At 51.1% G+C, this 22,245-nt stretch overlaps 2 protein-coding genes across 3 annotated transcripts in view; both read left to right on the top strand.

The window, feature by feature from the left end:
* Window positions 1–16,458, top strand: part of HOXA5 (homeobox A5) — a 32,865-nt gene extending 16,407 nt beyond the window's left edge. Inside the window, exons 4-6 of one of the 2 annotated variants that reach the window (XR_010406457.1) lie at window positions 599–778; window positions 5,056–5,138; window positions 16,416–16,458. The gene's annotated coding sequence lies outside the window, so the exon portion shown is untranslated. Of the gene's footprint in view, window positions 1–598; window positions 779–5,055; window positions 5,139–16,415 lie in introns of those variants that run through there. The other variant, XR_010406458.1, reaches the window with a different exon arrangement.
* HOXA3 (homeobox A3) lies at window positions 16,456–20,211 on the top strand. Its single transcript, XM_045864523.3, is given in 3 exon segments — window positions 16,456–17,058; window positions 18,484–18,878; window positions 18,880–20,211. Coding segments are annotated over 3 exon segments (1,323 nt in total). The 5' UTR covers window positions 16,456–16,535; the 3' UTR covers window positions 19,285–20,211.
* The last annotated feature ends 2,034 nt before the right edge of the window (window positions 20,212–22,245 follow it).

A 22,245-nucleotide genomic window follows, 5' to 3' on the forward strand; every position in this document is an offset into this window, starting at 1 on the left:
ACTTGGTTGTCACTGAAGGGAGGATTCTGCAACACGATGCAGAAAACCAACACACAGCAGCCCCAGAATATAACTGTCACCTGGCCTTGAATGGGTGCAGTATTTAATTCATGTTATAATTTTAGCAGAGATGGGAGGGGGCGCTCACCTACCTTTGCTATACCAGAGGAATTTTGAACACATTTTCCCAACCGGGGGCAAACCCTTAGCCGGCGGCCAGTGCTGTTCCTCCTCTTGTCGCTGTTGCCCTATGTGTGATACTGGCAATGGTGATCAGTTCCCTTCCTATGAACAAGCCACATCTAGGAGGAGAGTGGTGGACACCAGTCTCTGGGGGGTTTCCACCTCTCCCCAAGAAAACTCAGGGGCAAACGAATACACGCCTTCCCAAGCCAGGCCCAAACTGGCATAAAGTGCATTTTATCCGGTGTGAACGGGTGCCAGGGATTTCTGGAAGCACTGCAACTGTGCTGAAACTTATTAACCCTCCCCCTACAACACGCACTTGTAAAACGAAATTAAATCACGCTGAAAATAGCAATTTTCCCAGGAATCATTAATCACCTCATACAATAAATACTTCTTTGTAATTCAACAGCAATTCTGAAAGGCATTCTCTGGGAAAAGTCTGTGGAGAAGCGAGGGATCTTCTTGCAAATAATATGGTCTCGGGCAAAGATGCAGCATCTTGGCTGTCTGCTCAAAAAATGCCTAGACTCTTGGTGGAAATTGAGTGTCGAGCTGCAAAACCTCAAATGGCAGATTATCATCATGTAAGGTAAATTCTTGTATTTCTCCTCTGTAGGGAAGGAGGGTATAGGGGCATTCATTAGCTTCCTACTGGAGGCAGTTATATGGGGATGAAAGGGATAACTTTCTTTCACTTACTCTTATAGTCTATCCAGGAAAGGAAGAGAAAGGATCGAAAGATTGTTTTTCTAATTTACCAGGAGAAAATGGCATTTTTGTCCAAACTGTCTTGATTATGAAGGTATTGGTAAGTTTTGCAAAGCCAAAATTATCCAAAATGACCCAAACAATTGATTCATTTCTTTACAGTGTTTTGCCTGTTTTAGATTTGCTCCTTAAGGGAGCTTGTTATAACAGCTTAGAAAATCCCACTTTGGGCTTTAAAATCAGGCATTGTCTTCCCTTTGCTAGGGCAACCATAAGAGTTCACCCAGAGGACAAATTTTCTATCTCATTAATTGTTTTTTTTTTTTTTTAAAGCGAACCCTAGTGGCCCCTCAAACCCTTGACCTTTAAAGACAGTATTTTGTGTAAGCTCTATAATTCTCCTACCAAAATGACCCTTACACATGCTCTCCTCTTCTTTTTCTCTTTCTCCCTCCTTCCCTCTAACACATACTCCCTTGCTTTAGTCACAGAGCCAAGCTGTGCATGACTCTGGAGATAAAAGTTTTTCAACATCTGAAATCAACTTAAATCGGATAGGAGACACTTTAATGGTCACAGTTTGAATTAAGTACTTAACACTCTCCCCCCTGAAGAAAAATGGCACTTTGCAGGCTCTCTTTCCTAGTTTTGCTGAAATCTACGATATACCCGGTGTTTTATTACAGCGGGAATTCAACTGTGACAGGCATAGTAGAGTACTTAATACCCAGGATGGAGCTCATGGGAAGATTACCTAGACATATAGGGAGTGGGCCCTCTGCACAGCATCTCTAACTCTATACCCAGCTATACCCGGGTGCCCACATTCCCCCCACCTCTCAGCTTCCTCCCCATGGGGTGGGGATCACCATCTCTACTCTGTCTCCTTGCTCTCCTAAGCATCCAAACTGTGCTGCTCTTCTCACCACTGCCTTCTCTCCAGCAGTTTCAACATAGAAACTGATCAAGGACTCTTTAGAATGAAAGGAAAGAAAGACCCCAAAGAATCAACGAAGCAAACAGAAACCTGGGGCTTCCCATCTGAATGGATGGGACTTCTGTGCAAGCAGTGGGGCTGTTGGTCTGCATCCCTAGCCTGGGTCGTGTATTGAAGAACATAGGCTCACCCTTCCCAAGGGCTGTTCCTGTTGCTCCTTCTCTATATTGTACACCATGGGCCCAAGAATAACTCTGCTTCCTCTCTCAAAAGGCTATGGGCTGGGAAAAATAGGAGGAAGAAAGGATGTGGGTTCTAACTTCTTGATAGCATCAGGGAGGCTGCTGGGGCTGTTATGAAACATTCTAGCCTGAACCTTCTATCTTGGAATTCTGGCTCTCTTCTTCTCAAGGCCCCAAACTGATGGAGTAACTCCCCGCACCCACTCAGGCCAGCTCCCCTCTCTCTGGACTTGATTTCTGGGGCTAAAAGAGTTTCCTGTTTGAAAGAATGTCTGAAAGATTTGGAGGCCATTTTGGTTCAGTCTTCTCAGTTTACCCATGAGGAAACTAAGGCAGCTCAAAGTGCCCCCCATGTTCATGTTGATGAATGTGTAGGTTGGATAGAGCCTTTGGTCTCACCTTGGAGAGGGGTAAGTGCACAGCCATCTTTCCTCTGCGGAAGCCTATTCTGCCTGGAATGGACGTGGGCATCCGGGCTTACGCTTGACAGGGATGGCCACAGGTGTGCCGCGGACAGGGAAGAAGGCTGGGTTCTTGCCTGATGCACCGGCAAAGCGCCCCAGGAGATTATGTAACCAAAGCGCCTTAGCCAAGACGCTGAGACAAGTGGGCTCTCCTCTGGGCTCAGGAGGGAATAGACGCCATGGTGCCTGGGAGAGGGGTGGGCACCCCACTGTCCACAATGCTTACAGTTCCAGAATGACTACTTCTACTCTGCTGGCCCTGGGATTTTCATGGCAGTCGCTGGCCTCGGAGTTGAGCAAGGAGCAAGGGGTTTGCTTCCGGGGGCCTGGGAACTAAAAGAGCCAAACAAGGACGGTGGTTGCTGCAGATAAAGGTGTTAGCGCCAGTTCGAGGGAGATACTGAAATTGTAATCTTTTGAGGTCACGTGACTCATTAAATAATTAATGCGGATCGTCAGGAATGGATCGGAGTCGTCAGGGCCTCACTAGGAATGAATCTCTCAGAAGTGAGACCCCCCAACTTCCTATTTGATTTTTAAAAAACACACTCCCTCAGATTTATCTCCAAAGGCTTTTAACTCCTTCAGGGGGGCTGAAGAGAGCCCTTCGGCGGGGAGGACCGGAGCTGGCGGGCCCACGCTGGGTCTTGGGGCTTTTTCTTCAGGGTTTCTGCAAGTCCGGGGAGCGCGCCGTGTCCGGGGAAACGTGAGTTTGGGCTGGGTTTTCTACGGTCACATCCTGGCTTTAGTGATGAAGTGGGACGGATGCGCAGACAGTTGGTAATGTTCTGATTCACACTGGGGAAGGCTGCAGAGATACCACAGGACCGGCGCGCGGCTTTGTTCAATTTTCCCGGTGTTCATAAATCACCCTCGCCGGGCGAGCGAGGGAGCAAGCGAGCGCCAAAAACGCCGAGAGAGAGGCCACGCGGCGGCGGCGGTGGCCATTGCAGAGGGAGAGACCTGGGCAGCATCTCTTTGTGACTCATTAGTCTGAACGATTTATGGGGAACAGCAACCATGAATATTTGACTTGGGGATAAGGAAATAGCAACAACAATAATAACCATAATAATTACAATACTCCTAAGCGTCGTTGGGGGCGGGGGAGGGGGTGACGGATGGTGGCATAGCGGATCTTTCTGGAGCGAAGTTGAATAGCACCGAGAAGGGTAGCTAAGCCCCACCTTGCTCAGAGTCACTCCAGGAGCTCCAAGGCCGGGGGCACTCCCTTTGGGGATAAAGAGGGCGAGTTTGAACAAGAGAAAGGGGACTCTGAACATGGACTCTGAGTCCCAAGTGCCTGATGGAGGGGTGGGGGCTGCAGGTCGAGGTGGTGGCAGAGGGCAACTAGTTGCTGGTTTGTGGCCACTTGTTCAATGTGCTGGGGGGCCCTGAAGCCTGAGGGTCAGGGGGCTTGTCAGCTATTTGGTAGCCTCTCAGGCTCTCAGCGGGATTGCATGGGCTGGAGACAGACTTGGAGGGCTGGTTTGGGGCAGGCTGGTGTGTGGGGAGGCTACCCAGGCTTGGGTGAAAGGGTAGTGGGGGATAGGGTTGTGGGAGCAACCCGCCCAACAGAGTCCCAGCCAGCGGAGAACTTCTCCAAGCCCGAGTTCAGCACGGAGGATGATACTTTCCTCCCTTCCCCAATGTCTTCTCTCCATCCCCGGAAAGTTGACTGACCATTTGCTAGAGAGCAAGAGGGGGTTGCAAATATCTTGAGGGATGAGTTGGCAGCGGAAATAGGGCATCGGTTGGCTTGTCGCTGCTGCGTAAGGCCAGGCTGGATGGGGCCCCCAGACCGCGTGTTGTCCGATGTCTGCATCCTTGCCATTTCCCCCCTATTTCCAACAGCCGAGGTTGGCCTGTTCTGAGGGGCCGGGCGCTGCGGTAGTCCCGCCGAACCACTGCGACCGAGAAGTGGCGCACCCAGGGCTTGAATGAACCAGAAGACAAAACCTCTCAAGACTGCCCCCCCAGCCCAAGGACTGAGCCGGGGTCTAATTTCGCGCCACACAGAAATGAACACTATTAGTGAGGTTTCAAGAGAGTCGGTGATTGAATGCTCCCAGACAGGGCTTCCCTTTGTTAGCGAAAGAAAATAAAGCGTGCATTCACATTCCCCAAGTTGAGGTGCGTGAGGAGCTCTCGGAGCAGAGCTGGCCCCAATGGCAAAGCGTCTCCCACCTTCCCATCTTCCTCCGCCTGTCCGTTTTCTAACCCCGACCCCCTTCCCTCACCGCACCCCCCTGTAAAAAGAAAGAGGAGAATGTGGGTGCGGAGATGGAGTATGTATTTATTTTACAAAAATAAATCACCATCTTCGGGCCATCCTTAGACTGGACCCTTACAAGCAACGAGTGCGCCTCATGGACGAGTGCCCTGGCGACTCCTCCGCGGCCGCGTCACGCCGGGGGCCACCCCGGCGCCCGCGCCGGCCGCACTTCCAACTCCGGCTCTCCAACTCCCTTCCTTCGCAGCCACCGTTTACCCTCTGCTGTTTATTTGTCCGCAGAGCGCCAGGACACCGGAAAAGGCGATTCCCTGAGTGCCAGGGGTCGGAGACAATCACCGGATCAGTCTTCAGGATCTTTCGAGGTAAGCGCGGCGCTAACTCCTCACTCCGCCGGGCTTTGCGCGGGCCTTTGGAGGGAGTTTACTCCTCCAGGGAGCTGCAGCCCTCTGAAAGAGGTTCTGGTCAATATTTAACTTCGAAGGCATTTTGGAGCTGGGTTCCCTTTCGCTGCACTCCCCGCGAATGCGGGGCTTCAGGCAGACAAAGAGTCGGCCCCGAGAGCCGCCCGGAAAGCCGCCTGGCGTTGTGCAGGAGGGGCGCTTGCCCAACCAAAGATGTGTGTGCGTGGGGGTGGGGGATGTCAACGGGGTGTGTTTCTTTCTTCGGGTAAGCTCCAAACAAACCACTACACCGAGCAGCGGGGCGGAGGCAAGTAGAGGCCACGGGCGCGGCGGCCGCTGCGTGGGCCGCTCGCCTTGTCGACTGTTTGCAGCGCCTGCGGAGACTTGTGAGTTCGGGAATGGTCGTCAGGCACGGATCTGCGTGGAGGAAACTTGTCTCGACGCCTTGCAGTTTCTCCTATCCTTCTGCCTTTCCTTGGCAAGAGGGAAGTTACTGCCTTTCAAATGTGTAGACCGTCGCAGGCAACGGGTCTTCCCCGTTCCTTGAGCCGGGCTGATCCTCCGTTCTTCCAACAGGAAAAGCACGGGTCTTCCAGGTCTCTGCGTTTTCTTTTCCTACGGGAAACAAGAGAAAACTCTTTAAAATTCTTTTCAAGTTCTGGCTTAATTTGTTCTCTTAGTTTGGGGATGCAGGGGGGTAATTACTGTGGTTTATTACCTTGTAAAAGATCCATAAATTTCGTGCCTCTTTGGGGGAGGGGCTGCTGGAATAGCTTTCAGAATGTTGGTAGGAAGGAATGGGTTTGCTTTGTTCTTTCAGGAGTTATTTATTTTTAAAAAGTTTTCTGAGTTTTTGTTTTGTATTCCCTAGGCCTCTGTCTTCCCCCAAATTTGCTCCCCAAATAGATATCAGGTTGTTAATTAATTGCAACATGCTATTCAGCAACACTCAAAGGCTTATATGGCGTTCTGGACACAATTATTATTTTATCAGATGGAAAGTAAACAGGGTAATAGTAAAGCTAAGTTACTTTCTCAGCGACTGTATGACCATTTATATCAAGTATAGGTGGAGTATTTCAGGAATTTGCAACTCAGGGTGTAGGTAAGATTTGCATCTCTGTGCACAACAGAACCATTGCATGTATACATAGTTGCAGGAGTTTTAGACCATGTGTATAAAATGATATACACATCCATATGTATCCAGAGAATTTGGAGCCCATTTGTACTGCAGCTGCACCCACCGGAAATATCTCATGTTAAATAATGATCTATAATCTCCACCAAAAAAAAAAAAAAGGTGGGCTAAGTGGGTCTTACCTGATGCTAAGTAGCAAAACCACTACAGTTAACTAAAGGGAGAAAAATGTTAAGTGTATTTTTGACAGAGAAATCAGATTGCAGTGTTTGAATACAGATATATCTAATCTGTCAACAGCCTTGCAAATATTGACTAAAGCTCTGTATCCTTGCTCACCTGCTCCTTCCAAGACAACTTTCCACCTATTTTGGCTCTGGTGAAGTGGATCCAGGGCATGTGTACCCAGCACTGGTCAGGTTGGGGCCTGGAGGAGTAAGTGGAAAGGGATTGGTTCCCCAGCCTGGGCCTACATACTTGAGCATCTGAAGTCTTGTTCTCTGGAAGGGAACTTTAAAAGGCCCATAGCCTTACTCAAGGAGAGTGGATTTCAGAGTGGTGAGGGAGGACTCTCAGCTGCTGGTTCCCTGGTAGCCTGCCCAGACCAAGGTCTCTCTTAGGGAAGCCGTTTTCACCTCAAAAGTTAAATTTCCTTTGACTTCCTCGGATTTTTTCCCTTCACATCCCACCAAATCACCCCACTCCAACCCAAGTCGTTAATGTTAATTGTTAAACAGCGGTTGGAGCATTAACTGAGCTGTTAATAACATCATGGAGGCTCCTGGCTAGAGCTGAGATGCTGCCATTGGGCCTTGCTGGCGTTAAGGCATTTCTCTGAAGCAGTACCAAATACTTCTGCCATTGATTTATGGCCTCAGTTTCGATTTGCTCCAGACTATTCTGAGAGTTCTGAAGGGGGCCCCTTCTCATCTTTGAGTTGAAGTCTCTGCAGAAACTTTGGTTGGAGGAGAGGGTAGTTTGCCAGCAATTTGGCAATACTTCCAGGTCCTTTTCTAGGCTATCAGAAGAGTTCAGTGTGAAATATTTGGCACTGGTGGGGTGGGAGGCTGTGCATAAGGGGAGCAGAGGACAATGTATTAGCGGTCTGAAACCTTGGGGGACTGGAGAGTGCTATTTGGGTACCAGCTTTTGGTCCTATCTCCCACCCCCATACCTAAGAGAAGCAGGTTTTCACTTTGTGTTCTCACTTTCCAGCTTGTGACTTAGGTCAGAGTTGGGACAGTTCACAGAGAGGTTCTCTCCCAGCTCTACCACAGACAGAACTTTGTTGGAATACTGCCACCAGGATAGGCCAGGGCTCATTTCCAAGGGATTAGGTCTCCTCCTCTTTTATTGCCCTTCTGATTTGGACACCCCCTTGACCAGGCCCCCTTACTGAGGGCCTTACATTCTCACCAGGTCCCTGCAGGGGAGGAGGGGAGGGGCGGAATCATGCTCAGCCTCCTGCAGCTGCTATAAGTGAGTCCTCACACTTAGAGAGGCCTAGCCAGCTAGCTGAAGATCCACTCTAAAGAAAGGAAAGAATAAGGCATGAGGATCTCACCACTTCCAAGAGCACTCCCAAAGTTTGGAAACTAAGACCTGAAAAGAGGAACTTTTTAGGCAGCCCGTGAGAGGGTGAAGTGTTAAAATCAGTGGACAATGTCACCTAGCAGATCTCAGGAGTAGAACATGGGGCTTATTTGTTTCAGCCAGGTTCATCCAGAGCAGAGTTGGTCCAGTTCATTTTCTGCTGGCGGACAGACTTGTCTTAGGGCTGGGTGGACAGACCCATGTGCAAGGAAGGTCCCAGGTTATCTTGTAGGTTAATTCAAGTGATGCCAGTAAAGGTTGGTTGTGTATATATATATATATATTTCTTTTTTCTCTTGCAGAGTCAAGTAGGTCATTTCACCTTATATTTTCCATTGTTAGAAGCCTGCAATTTCATGTATCACTCCCGCTATGCACTGAGGAAATACACCAGTATAGGTTTAGCCAGGGCACTGGGTCCCTCCATATTTTGCAAAACCCTGACCCACCACTCTAGAGCTAAGCATCTCTTTCCTAGAGGGCTCCCATTGAACAAAATCAACTGGACTTGGGGAGGTGCTTTAGCCTTTTGTCAGGTAATTTGGGGCCTTTTAGGTTTCTCCATTGGTGTGGTGTATGGTGTGGGTGTTAGCAAACTCCATACAATGGCAGGCCATGAGGGGGTCCACCAACTAAGCCAGTCATTACTGGGTTTTCTTCTGGAAACAAGGCCTGGGCTTTGCCTTTTGATGCACCGGCTAGTGGGCCAGAGGAGACTAGAGTACTTGGGTGTGCAGGCTTCAGCTTGTCTGTGAGTGGAAGACTATAGAAAGTTATATGAACTCTAAGAATGGGGATAGCATTGCCGTTCCCTTCTGTTTGGATCATTTGTAAAGAAATGTAAGTGGAGATAAGTGGCCTAGTGTGGCACATGTTGAGGGGGGATGCCCCCATTGTCCTACTGCCCTAGATGGAAACTCTTCCCCACTGCTGACCAAGGTTCCCCACTTCCCCTCCCCCAAAGCTGAATGTTCTGCTTGGAAACCTAGTCCCTTCAGTGATTCCCTATTTCAAATAAAAGGATTTAAGTTGACGTATGACCACGTGAGCACATAATACAGAGCATTATTGTGGCATTTGGAGCGGAGACCCGGGCGGGCTTCGCCTGTGATTACGTTTTCTAGATTCTCTACAGAGCGAGAGCTTTTTTCCCCCACCCCCACGCACCCACCTCCTCCTTCTCCTTCCCCTTCTCCGGAGAGCGCTCTCCTAGCGGGTTGCAGTTTTCAGCGCTCATGGAGCGGTTCTGGGCGAGCTAGCCGATGGGACTCGAGGCCACACCAGGAGGATGGAATTTATTTTAAGGTATTTCCGCTGATTGTTCATATCTAGAGTGAGTTATGGCTGTGAGAGACAAAGGTCAGGCGAGGAGACCCTGGTTCACCGACAGGACCCTCAGCCCCTCTTCCTTTGTTTCTCTCGTAGAACCGAAACCGTTTGAAAGATCCCCAGTAGCGCCTCAGATAGAGTTGAATTCCCTGGAAAGTGTTGGGGGGTATAAAGGGAAGGGCACTTGGGGGCGACTAGGTAAGCCCGGTAGCCTCCAGCGCTCAGGCGGCTTTGTCCACTGCAGCGGGTTTGAGTCCCAGGAGCTGAGCCCCAGGCGGAGGGAGGGTCCCGAAGTGCTGGCTCAGGCCGAGGTGGCGATCGCTCGGCAAGACTGCCTGGAGGGGGTGGGGGCTGGCTGGGTGGGAAGGGGACTCGCTCGGGTTGGTCGCGTTTGTGGGCGGCCGGGGATGGAGAGGTAGGGCTGACCTGGGCAGCTGGAGCAGCTGGGAGAGGGAAATCAATGAATGTGCAGATGCGCTGCCATTTTATTGATGATGCTTCGGGCCACTTTGTTCAGTGCTGGGTTGTAGGACGCGCTTTCCCACACTCGGGACCAAAGGTGCCAGACCCGGAGGACACGCCATTGTTTCCTCATCACCCTCTCTACCCGGGTAGGGGTGAAGAAGGACAGCTCAGACTTAGGAGACGCTTAGGGTGGGGGTAAGCGTGCCGGACGCCCAGAAGCTCTGTTAGTCTAAATTTCAGAGAGAAGGAGGGAGCCAGACCTGGGTTTGGGCTTCGTATTGTGCATGGCCTGGACACCCCATTGTAACACACCCAGCGGGCTTGCAGAGTTTTAAGGACTGGCTAGTGCGCCCTGGGCTAGAGAGAATTCCAGAGACAGAGTCCGCAGAAAGCAGAGGCAGACATGTCTCGGGCTTCAGACCTCAGAAACAGTGCTGTAGCCAGGATAGAGGCAGATGAGAGTTAAACTGTGCTTCCAGATTACTGGGAAAGCCCGCGGTAATTGCACTTTGGAGACCCAGCGCTCCTGGGAAGGATGAAAACTCCCTGAAAAGGTGAAGGAAACTTCGCTTTCCTCTGCTCTTGGAGATCTTGGAGTGGAGGAAAGGGGTGCCTACAAGGAGTCAGGAATCAGATTTGCCCGTGACTTAAAAAAAAAAAAAAAAATCTTATTTCTTTCCGTACTTGGAAAAAAAAAATCAAATCAAGCTTCTCCTACTTGAGTGGGATTTACATCCCCAGAACGGAAGGGCTGCTTCTACCCTCCCCCGCTGCCGGCCTCCGCACTAACCGTGTTTAACTGAGGCCGTTTCAAGTGCTCTAAAACACCCCTTGGAAATAAAATGTAAGCTTTAATTGCTGTTCAATTACTTGTCAGCATTTCATATGATTTATGACCCAGTTCTGGCGCATTTTTGACCCAGTTAAAGACTCATAAATAATATAGTTTCGTTAGAAAGAATGAGAGAGGGAATAGAGGTTTGTTAAAAGCATCTTTTTATTGTCACTTCAGTGCCAGCAAGCAGAATAAATATCTAGGGATGGACTCTCAAACTGGTTCTGTATAAAAGTGTGCACAGTGAGAAGAAACCAATAGTCCAGTTTATAGAGCGCCAGTTGGTTTTTCCTTCATGGAAAGAGCTGAAGGCATTCCGTTATAGCTAAACTATAGCTATAGCTATTTAAAAAAGGCTTTTACCCTCAAAATGCCAGCCTCACCCTCGCAGGCAAGTGTATGTCCTCATTAATTTTCCTCCCCATTCCCGGATTCCGATGCCTCTTTTTGCCTCACCTTTCTCCCTGGCTGCACAGCCAGCCTCAGATCGACCCCAGGCCCTCCCAGGCGTGTTCTCAAGGAAGCCCCTGTCGAGGGTAGAGAGGCACAAACACACCTTCGCTCTTCCAGATATTTTCGTAGTGCCGAAAAAATGTTTCCTTCTAGTCCCCATGAGTAAGACATCAGGCAGCACAGGGACTGGAGGGGGCTGGTTTGGAGGAGCCAAGGGGTCCTCTCCACAAAGAAAACCTCAGTGGTTTTGGCTGAGCAGGGTGAATGGCTGCGGGATCTGCCTAGAAAGGGCACCACAGAGGCAGCAGTGGGTAATTTCTGGCAGTGGAAATCGACAGGCGGTATTTTTCTCTTAGAAAACAAGAACAAATAAAAACCCTTCAGCAATCATAAATTATTATTTTTAATCACCTCGCCTGCCATGCTCCAAAAGTCAGTCCTGTGGATTTCAGCAGAGAGGCCCAAAGCCCGGAGGTCTACATGCCAGGGCGGCAGACCCTAGACTTGAGGTCAGAGCCCCGTTTCTGCCTGCTGCAGCCAGCCACCCAGAAGCCACCTAATCTGGGACCGGCAGAGACCCTGTCCGGACCTCCGGCCCCAGCTTTCCCTCGGCTCCCGGGGCTCCTCGGGTCCAGTCCCAGCATTTTGCCTGGCACGGTCTTGGCGCCATTGAAAAGGTATGTGCCCCAGATGCCCCAGCCCTCACCTCGGCGCCCTCGGCCCTCTTGGCCCAGGAGGTCCCCTCCCCTAGCAGGTTCTCACGGAAAGCTGGCCTTCCCTGCAGCTGGCTTAGCGAGAAGGCGGTGAGAGTCGTGTCAGCAGTTTGGAGGAGAAAGTGCGGGTTGATTATTGACCCACGCCTTCTTTCTTCAAATGCCACATCCGACCCGGCCGGTCTGAAGAGAAAATGCAGCCGAGCGGATTTTTGCGGTGGCTCTCACCTCCTACGCCGCCCGGCTCCCCCTTTCAAGTTGCGCTGCTGCAATATGCCATAAGGAGCAAGTGTTTGCTGTTTTGTGCTCTGTTTACAGCTTTGGGGCGCCGAGTCATAAATCTTGCCCAGCCATAAATGACAAAAACCATTGGTATGCATGAGGCCACCCTGGCCAGGAGTGCTTTTTGATTTCTCCCTTTTCCCTTGGCTTTGTTTTTGCTCTAAGGTGACACTTTGGCTCCCTGACAGTTTAAACATACTACTTATATTTTTAACACCTTCCTTTGAGAAGGACTGGCCGTTGACACCTTGGAATTGCACGAAAGCTCCGTTTCTCTCTTTGCCACACACATACCCTTGCAGAGTTCACTTCTGAATCTGGAGAGTTGAGGGAGGCATTAGAAGGGAGGGAGACCACACTCCTTCAAGTTGTGGCAATACTACCGGGCACTCTCGGGCCTTTCCTCTGCTTAGCGTCCCTGCATACCACTAATTAGCGGGGAAAACATAGACATCGTTGGCGTTGGGGTCAGAGTTTTATCTGTCGTTCTCTGTGAGCTGCCTGTCTGTACTGGGAAGTGGGCACCGGAAAGCTGGAGACCCAGGTTTCTAGGCACTCTAGTGTGTACCTGAGCCCAGAGCATCCCATTTCACTGCCTGGACTTTGTCCATTTCCCCCAGGCTCCTTCCCTCCTGGCTGCCAGGATTTTAAAGGTTTCTGCCTAAAAATATAACCAAAGACAGCCCAGTTGGATCTTGGGGAGGTCTCTTGAGAAAGGAAGCCCTACCTCTGCCCCCCAAAGATTGACTTTGAGGTTCTCAGACTGGGGGTGACAGATGTGGTAAAGTGCCCAAAGTCTGGGGAACTCTCCTCCTGGTTCTCTTTCCCCTTGCATCCCAACTGGAAGTGTCCAGGGCAGGGGTTACATGGTTTCTCAAATGGATTCCTAAGAAATAGAGCCCGGCTAGAGAGCCCCTTTGTGAGAGCTGTTTGTCCTCATTAACATAATTTTCCTGGACTTTAGTGACGCCGAGAAGCGAGGAGAGGGAGGGCGGTGGGGGTTGGGGGGAGGCTGCCCTCCTCCCGCCGCCGCCGCCGCCGAGTTCCCCCTCTCGCTCCTGTCCCTCCCCTCGCCTCAGCCCCATCCCCCACGCCGCCCCGCGCTTCCCCAGCCGCCTCGGCCTCCCCTCCCGCCCGCCCCCAGCACCCCCCACCGCACCCCCCGACCAGACGCTGCTCCGCGTGTAATATTCATAAGAAACATACCCAAGTCGGTGCCACTAGCCCAGGCAGAGCCCTGCGCCGCGCGAGCGCTTATCTCCGGGCCGCGGCTGCTGCCCTCGGGAAGGGCAGGGGGCGGGGGTGTGGGGGAGGGGTGGGTGGGTGGGGTGGGTGGGAGGGGGGGTCCAAGCCGCCCCAGTCCGCCCTGGGCGAGCCGTGCCGGAGCAGCGAAGCCACCACGCTCTGCGCCGCGGCGTCCGGGCCTTGGGGTCTCCCTCCCGCCCGCCGTCTCGGCTGATGCTGAGGGTCGGTGCCCATCCCGCGCCTAGGGGAGCCGGCCGGGCGGCCGAGCCGGGCCAGGGGCCGGAGCCCGAGCCCGAGCCCGAGCCTGCGCTCGCGGCGCTCGTCAGAAGTTAAGGTAAGCAGGGCCACAACCGGCCGCTCTCAGCGCTGAATGGCGGAGTTTACGTCTCGGTGATTTATGGCTGCAGACTTAAATCTCGGTTCAAGAAGAGTTCACAAGCCGGAGCTTCCTTCCCGGCAGTGACTGATACCCTTACACTTCGAGTTCAGGCCGCTTTCCCATCCCCGCCCCCACCTCTTCCCTCTCCCCTAGCCCAGCCCCAACTTTTCTGGGTTGGGGAGGATGGGAGGGGTGGGCAAGGGGACACGGGGGCTCTTACCCGATATTCCCGCTTAAACTCGGGGTGAGGGCAGGCTGAGGAAGGGGCGGGAGTGGGAAGAGGGAGCGGTGTCTGAAGGAAGGAGGTTGAATTTGGGCAGATCTTCCAGAAAGACAATAGGGCTTGCTTTCTGCACTCAATTTAGCCTCCTCAGCTCTCTTTCAGCTCTTGCACCTGGGGGTTATTGTCCAGAAACATCTTTTCGGAGGAATCTCCTCCCAACCCCAAGCCCTTGCTTGGCTTGGCGAGGGGGGGTTGTGCAAAGCAAGTTTCCAGACTGGCAGATCTCCAACTTCTTTACTAGGTTGCAAACTTTGGGGGCTGGGGTGGGGGCGGGAGGGGGGAAATGTGTGGGCCCCACTGTGGTTGTCTGCTGACCTCAAACAATAGGAAGGACTTTGGTGGGATCTCCGAGGTGAATTCATATTTTAAGTTTATGGGGGCTGTTGTATGCTCTTTGGTTTTTCATGGTATTTTTGTTATTTGCAAGACAATGCACAACTTGATGAAAAGACTTAAGTAGCAGGCCAATATAGTTTGTGATAATGGATTAGCAAGTCGCTTGAAATGTTGCACGTTCAAAATCACCTTAATTTTGTTGTATCTAATACCTTGCTGTTCAAGTGTCTGGAGTAATGTTCTTAACCTGACATTTTACACAAGCCTAGTATCTTAAAAATTTATAATGGCAGACATTAACACTGCCAAATGTAATAGGACCTATTTTCAGTGAAAGAACAGGAAACTGAGACATTCAATTGCTATTCAGTTTTAAATTTTATTTTATTCTTCGTTTATTTTCGATCATGGTATCTGTAGCTTCCTATCTATTTCCAAAATAGAAACAATACTCCAGGGCTCAAGATCACGCATAGTAACTTCAGATAATGGAAGCTGTAATTTTTAATTGAGGTTCTGGAAAATTAATTGTGCTTGTTTTCCAGATGTTGGTCAGATTGTTGGTTTAATAATGAAATCCAAAGAAGCCCATTATTAAAAAAATTATAATCATCATTGGTGGATGGTGTTTTCTAGTTAACAAAAGTGTCTGCTATTCCTAGAGAACTTGAATGACTCCAGGACTCAAATATACATAGTTGGGGCATGAACTAAACCATTTTCTTCAGGAATTTGTCATTGTATTTTTTTCTTAAATAGACTGTCATCCTGTGTGTGTGTGTGTGTGTGTATGAACTCACATGGAACTTTTCTCAGCTGAGAACCAGAGATTGACCATGCAAAGGTTGAAAGCAAAAATAAAACATAGATTTGACTTCTGCAAACTGCTTTCTAAGTAATAAATTTTAAAAAGGGGTTGAGAAGGCTTTCATTGCTTTTAAGATTTCCAGGGTTGACCTTTACTTGGTGTTTCTGAAGCAGGTAAATAGGCCAAGTAACAAATATCAACAACAACAACACACAAAGATCAGGGAACTCTGAACTCTGGCAGGATTTTATGGCTTGTGCTTCCATCCCTCGTCCGGAGCCAAATGACCCCCATACATCAAATTACATAGCAGTTTCTAAGACAGAACCTATTATCGTTAAGTTGGAAGGAGAGTTCAAGCCGTGGTCATGGAGATGAACGCTGGTTTTTCAGGTTCCTGGTGGGTTGTTTTTTTCTCTAATCCATCATGTTTTAACAGGTAGAATTTGATAGTTGCCCTGAATAACAGCACCTCGGAAAGTCCAAGGCAGGAGGGTCTGGGGACCTTTTGTAACAGGGGAAAAGAGGTGGGAGTGGCTTGCTGGGTCATGCCTGAGAAATAAGGAGAGGAAAGGAGTAAAGAACTGTCCAGGATTTGAGTTTGACTTGCTGGAGCGAGGTGTTGTTGGTCTCTTCCCACACAGGATGTTTCTTCTTAAGTTTTTTTCTCTCCCCTTCTTGGCCACAAGGGGCTCATTTGGAAGAGGTAGGTCATATCCCAGCGCAAGGGTAGATTAACTGCCTAACAAGCTCAGCTTCTCAAATCCATCCGGGGTAGAGTAGGGCAATTGCCTGAAAAATTTTTGTGCATACCTCTGTTGGGTGCTGGAAGATCCAAGACGGGGCTGGATGGGAAGTCACCCCGCGTCAGGGCTCTTTTGCCAAATATCAGTCCTAAAGGGAGGATTGGAGAACAAATTGGCAACCTATGCTCCCCTTTGCCCCCTTGCCCCTTCCCCAAGATCCTCAGAGGCAGGGAGTCGCGGGTCTCGCTGGACGAGGCCAAAGAACGGAGATGAAAGGACAACCCCAGTTTCTCCTTCCCTGGAAACGAAGGATCCCAGCCCTGTTTCTTTCTAGCCCATCAGCCTTTCTTCTTTTGGACTCCAGCTTTGGAGACCCGGCTTCCAGCCCTCGCTTACTCTTCTGCTCTCTCCCCGGAAAACCCCCAACTCCAGACGCAAGTTAAGCAAATATTTGTAGCTGCCAGTAAATTCCAGCGGCTTTTTATAGCGCGGCTCTCTGCGCCCGGGGCCAAGTCGTGCTGCTAAATATTGCTGACCACTTTTTCTTTTATGGCTTTCATGTCACTTAGCTATTGAGAGTAAGATGGATTTGCGCGGAGCCCTCACCGCGCTGCGATTCTCGCCCCCCAGGTCTGCGCGGGGCGGCCATTGGCGGCGGAGCGTCACGTGACCGCGGGGGCGTGCCAATGTGCGCCCTCACGGGTGTCAAGCCCCCGTCAGAGTGTGCGATCAAGATTGTGAAACAACGCGATGCAAAAAGCGACCTACTACGACAGCTCCGCGATCTACGGTGGCTACCCCTACCAGGCAGCCAACGGGTTCGCTTATAATGCCAGTCAGCAGCCGTACCCGGCCTCCGCCCCACTGGGCGCTGATGGCGAGTACCACCGACCCGCCTGTTCACTCCAGTCGCCTGCCAGCGCCGGGGGCCACCCCAAGGCGCACGAGCTGAGCGAGGCGTGTCTGCGCACCCTAAGCGGCCCGCCCAGCCAACCTCCAGGCCTGGGCGAGCCACCCCTAGCCCCGCCGCCCCAGGCCGCGCCCCCAGCTCCACAGCAGCCTCAACCCCCGCCGCAGCCCCCAGCACCCGCTCCTGCCGCGCCCCCTCCCCCCTCTTCAGTTTCCCCACCTCAGAATGCCAGCAGCAATCCCACCCCCGCCAGCGCAGCCAAGAGCCCCCTACTCAACTCACCCACCGTGGCCAAACAAATCTTCCCCTGGATGAAAGAGTCTCGGCAAAACACAAAGCAGAAAACCAGCGGCTCCAGCTCAGGTAAAGCAGTGCCTTCTGGAAGAGGGTCCTCTGGCCTGGCTCCCCCCCACCCCCACCCCCAAACCCTCTCCAGCCACAGCCAGCACGGTCTGGGACGCTGGAACATTTTCAAGAATTCACTGAGCCCCCCCCGTTCAAGTGGGGGGGGGTGTGACAGGACTCTGTGTGACCAGGAAACCCCAGAGAGAGACCTGATGGGAGTCTCTCTTGACTTCTCCAAGAGCAAGTGGGGCCTAGTGAGTTTGGAATCCCTTCTTATTCCACTCTTGGAGTTAGGACCTTTGGGGACAACAAACCTGAGCTCCACTCTTTCTTTTTAGCACAATTCATTTATAATGAAACCATGACATCCACTCCACACTGAAATGTGGCAGAATAAAAGCAGGCCTAGTCACCATCCAAGTGAGAATCAACGCTTTGCTTATAAGCAGAGCCTATTTTTAATTTTTGCTCCAGTAGATGGAGTGGCTGCTTTACCTCTGGGAAGGCCCTACTCAGACTCAGTACAGTGAAGGCAGTCAGAGATCTCCTGGGGGAGGGGATTTGGACTTGTCATGCTAATAGGAACCACATGGGTCTCCAGGAACTAGACTGGAGGACAGGCCCTGGGTCTTGGGCTTCCCAGCATCTTGGTTACCTTTTCTCCTGCCTTCTCCAGTTGCCAGTACTCTGCTCTAAGCCTAAGCATCTGGGGTCCTCCAGAGTCAAGATTTGGGAAGGGGGGAGGATAGGAGGGCGCAAGATTAGTGGATGAAAATGGGGAGGCTGCTTGATTAAATGAGGAACCCTAATTAATAGGACCCAGCATCAGGGGCCTGGGTCACCCCACCAGAAATTGGTACTTCCAGTGGGATCTCTTCCTTTGGGCGCGGAAGGCCTTCCAGATTGGGGCTTCCACTCTACCCTTCTCCACAGGGTAGACTAAGTAAGTGGCCAGTTGAGGCAACTGTCCAAACGTTCAGTCAGTGAAAGAGGGAAAGGTTTATTGAGTGTATATTAGGTGCCCCACATTCCAGTTACTGCAAAGGGAATGAAGATGGGCGACCTGCCCACAGGGAGCTTATAGTCTGACAGGCCTGAAGGATCAGTAAATGATTCAGAAAGTGAATAGTTCCAGGACAGAAATACAGACCAGGAAGGCAAACTGGGGGTTCTGCTTTTCTGTCCTTACCTCTCCCGCCTTGGGGAAGCTTATGACTTGCAACTTGACTGAATGGAGGGGCTAGCTACCCAGCTACTGGCACTATTTCCCCACCAGGAGAGAGGGCAGCACCTAGTTCCTCATCCTCTTTTCTGGGCCCTGACGGAGGGGTCTTGGGGCCTGGAGCAAGGAGGGGCCTGGCGCGGTCAGGGGTTAGGCGGGGCTTGGGGTAGCCCCTGATGGCTCCCTTCCCGTCTCCTTTGCTCTCTCCTCTGTCCTCGCAGGGGAGAGCTGCGCTGGCGACAAGAGCCCGCCTGGGCAGGCGTCGTCCAAACGGGCGCGCACCGCCTACACGAGCGCGCAGCTAGTGGAGCTGGAGAAGGAATTCCACTTCAACCGCTACCTGTGCCGGCCGCGCCGCGTGGAGATGGCCAACCTGCTGAACCTCACCGAGCGCCAGATCAAGATCTGGTTCCAGAACCGCCGCATGAAGTACAAGAAGGATCAGAAGGGCAAGGGCATGCTGACGTCATCAGGGGGCCAGTCCCCAAGTCGCAGCCCCGTGCCCCCCGGCGCGGGCGGCTATCTGAACTCTATGCATTCGCTGGTCAACAGCGTCCCATATGAGCCCCAGTCGCCCCCGCCTTTCTCCAAGCCTCCCCAGGGCACCTATGGGCTGCCCCCCCGCCTCCTACCCCGCACCCCTGCCAAGCTGCGCGCCCCCACCGCCCCCACCGAAGCGCTACACCGCGGCGGGGGCGGGGGGTACACCCGACTATGACCCGCACGCGCATGGCGTGCAGGGCAACGGCAGCTATGGGACCCCACACTTACAGGGAAGCCCCGTCTTCGTGGGGGGCAGCTATGTGGAGCCCATGAGCAACTCTGGGCCTGCCCTCTTTGGCCTAACTCACCTCCCCCACGCCGCCTCGGCAGCCATGGACTACGGGGGTGCTGGGCCGCTGGGCAGCGGCCACCATCACGGGCCTGGGCCAGGGGAGCCGCACCCCACCTACACGGACCTTACCGCCCACCATCCTTCTCAGGGAAGAATTCAGGAAGCCCCCAAGCTCACCCACCTGTGATGGTGGGCGCAGGGCTGCGCGCCAGGAGAGTCCCCCCGCCCCCCACCTTTCTTCTACCGTTTACTTTTTGTTTTGTTTTGTTTTAAGGTTCTTCCTGCCCTCCCTTTTTCCTCCCCCGCCCCCTCTACCTTCCCCCCACCCCGTTTTGTTTTCTTTGGTAACGCGTTTTTATAGTTTATGTGACGTAGCAATCTTGGTTGCTGGAATGGCCGTCAGTATCGGTAGCGATGTTTATCTCCTCCCACCCCTCGCTCGGCCGCTGGCCCTGCATCCTTTACCTTCTCTACTCTTTGATCAGAAACAGGGTATATGAACAAATTTTCTAGCCGAGTTCTTCAATGTGAATTTGTTCGTACATTATGGCTCCCGAGGGGAAGCAATTACTTTTTTTTATTTTTAGGTTGTTTTTTTTTTTTAAATTGCACTTCTTGTAAAGAGCGAGAAAAAAATCAAAGGCGCTTTGAAACAGGGGCTCCCTGTGCAAGGATGACTAAGTGTACGTCTTTCCGTGTGTGTATGCTGGTGAACAGTCAGATTTATTTATATTTTTTTTGCAAGCATTGAATAATCTAAGTTTTAAATATTATTTATCCCCATCCGTTCGTATTTATATTAAAGAAATTCTGTACCCTGATTGTTCAGAAGGTTTCTTGGGCCTTTTGTTCAATAGTGTATTGGCGTACATAGAAAAATTTTTATTTGAAAGGGAAATATAATTCCTTTATAAAAACGGTAATGATGCAATAATACCAGAGAGGATCCAGCTTTTGAAAACAGTGATTTAGGTTTGTAACATCCGACGAAACTGAAAAAAAAAAATCTGTAAACGTGAAAAATGCTAGATTTGTTTTGAGAGTTCTACATTCCTTGCTGCTCACATTCTGAGAAACGAAACAAATAAATAAATAAAGTTTTTATTCTGAATAATATCCGTGTTCAGAAGGGGTTCTTTGGCCGAAGATGGGGGTCTGCGTGGAATTCAGGCAGAGGCGAACTGGCTGAGCAGGCCGCGCGGCAAGCCTTCCAGCTCCGGAGTGGGGCCTGGCCAGGCGGCTCGCCTGGGAGCGCGGCGGATTCTTGGGAAGGCTGCAGGAGCTCCTGGAGGCGAGCAGCTCTGGAAACGCCGAGCGCCAGCCCGCTGGGCCGCCTGATTCCCAGTTGCCAAGGAGGGGCCTGCGCGGGCGCAGGGGCTGCGGACTGCTGAGTGCGGGAGAAACAAAAGGCAGCCAGCGCGAAGCGCGGCGGGGACTCACAGGTGCCCGAGAGGCCCCGCTGGGGAGTAAGGCAGGGCTGTCTTCTCCAAGATCTTCCTCCAGGTCAAAGCGGACCAGCCAGTGCTTTAACCTTGGGAATCGTCAGCCGCGCGGAGGATGCTGAGCATTTCCGGACTTTCTGTGGATGCTCTTCGGTCCCTGATCTCTCCAGGAGGAAAGAATGACTCCTAAAATCGCCCCTGGGAGCTAGGCAGCTCGAAGGAGACACAGCTTCACCCAGGTCTCCAGCAAAAGAAAGGCTGAACTCCCAGGAGCCTCCCCGCGCCCTTCCCTGGACTGCTGGAGTCCCAGCTTCGTCTTCATCCCGGAATTTAGGATTTGGCATCCCCTGGATTTATTTCCTCTCCTTCATCCCTCCTCACTCTCCTTTTATGGCCCCAGAGGGAGGAGGAGAGAGAAAGGAGATTGGTATCTTTCTAATAAAAATGCAATTTTATAAGTACTTATTTCATGTGATGCTGCAGGAGCTAAACATTACATTTCTACTCCTGGATTTAAGATAGGGCTGCCTACTGACTGGCTGGCAGATGCAAAAGCAGGCACAGGAAAGGGAAATATTTTTATTTTCAAATTAAAGAATTGCTTGGAGAAGGAACCAAATTCAGAAAGTGAAAACCTCAGAACTGTATCCCCATCAACATCCCCTTTCTAAATTGGAAGTGAGAAACCACCTGCGTCTCGGGATCAGAAGCATCTGATGTGAGAAATAAATCAGTCTTCTCCCTGGGTTGTATCTTTCAGAGACAGAGGTGAAAAATGTCGCCATTTTGTTTGCGATCCCAAATATCCATCATCATGGCCTCTATCTTTCCCCTGAGAAGCTCCCTCAGATGATCTTTAGAAATAGGCACTGGAGCCATTTTGGGGTATCTCCTCGGTTCACAGGAGCTGCTCTTAGGGAACCTTCTCACATTTTAAGAAAAAGAAAAAGGCTTGGAAGATGCAAAGCCAGGCAGCTATAGAGATCTGGGTGTTTATGTCACAGCCAGAGATGCTTCTCCCACATCTGTTCTGGGGCTCTTGATACACACACATATATATTTTTATTTTAAAAGAGTTTGGGCTATGGAAGGAGTAGATTTGCTCCCCACCCCACTCCAACCTCCCTGCCGAAATATGGCGCACTTCAGAAATGCGGAGTCTGGAAAACCAGTCTTTGTGAGGACTGGAGCTTCCGCCCTTTGGTTGTTCAGATCTGAACTGAACAGGCTAAACAACCACAGAAGTGTTCTTATGGGTAATAATTTTACAGAAGTATATAAAATTACCTTGTAAAATAAGGGAGACTGGAGAGAGAGTGCAAGAGAGAGAGCGAGAGCGAGTGAGCGCTATCCATTCACAGATGAAAATCTTTCAGAGATACCACTATTTGAACCCATTTCTAAAATCTGCTGTTTAGCTGAGAGGGGACTGGTTTGGAGGCATCCTCCTTCCCTCAGGGCACAGATTTTTAAATGAGATTCCAATACGATTCACCGTATCTTGGCAGTCAAAACATTCATTTTAGGTTTCAAAGAGAAAATATTGGTCTCACCTCCAGCTTCAAAGATATTAAAAATAAGTCCTTATTAAAATATTCCTGAGTTAAAGTAATAGATTTGGGGAAGATTTCAATGTTGAATGGCCAAAAAAAAGGGGTTTGCTTCCAGATGGTATTTGAATTAAGGCCGCTGAGGCGAGCAGAAAG

This window comes from Mirounga angustirostris, unplaced genomic scaffold (genome assembly GCF_029215605.1).
Source record: "Mirounga angustirostris isolate CCGP_5_RB_7025 unplaced genomic scaffold, mMirAng1.0.hap1 SCAF_12, whole genome shotgun sequence".
NCBI lineage: Eukaryota > Metazoa > Chordata > Mammalia > Carnivora > Phocidae > Mirounga > Mirounga angustirostris.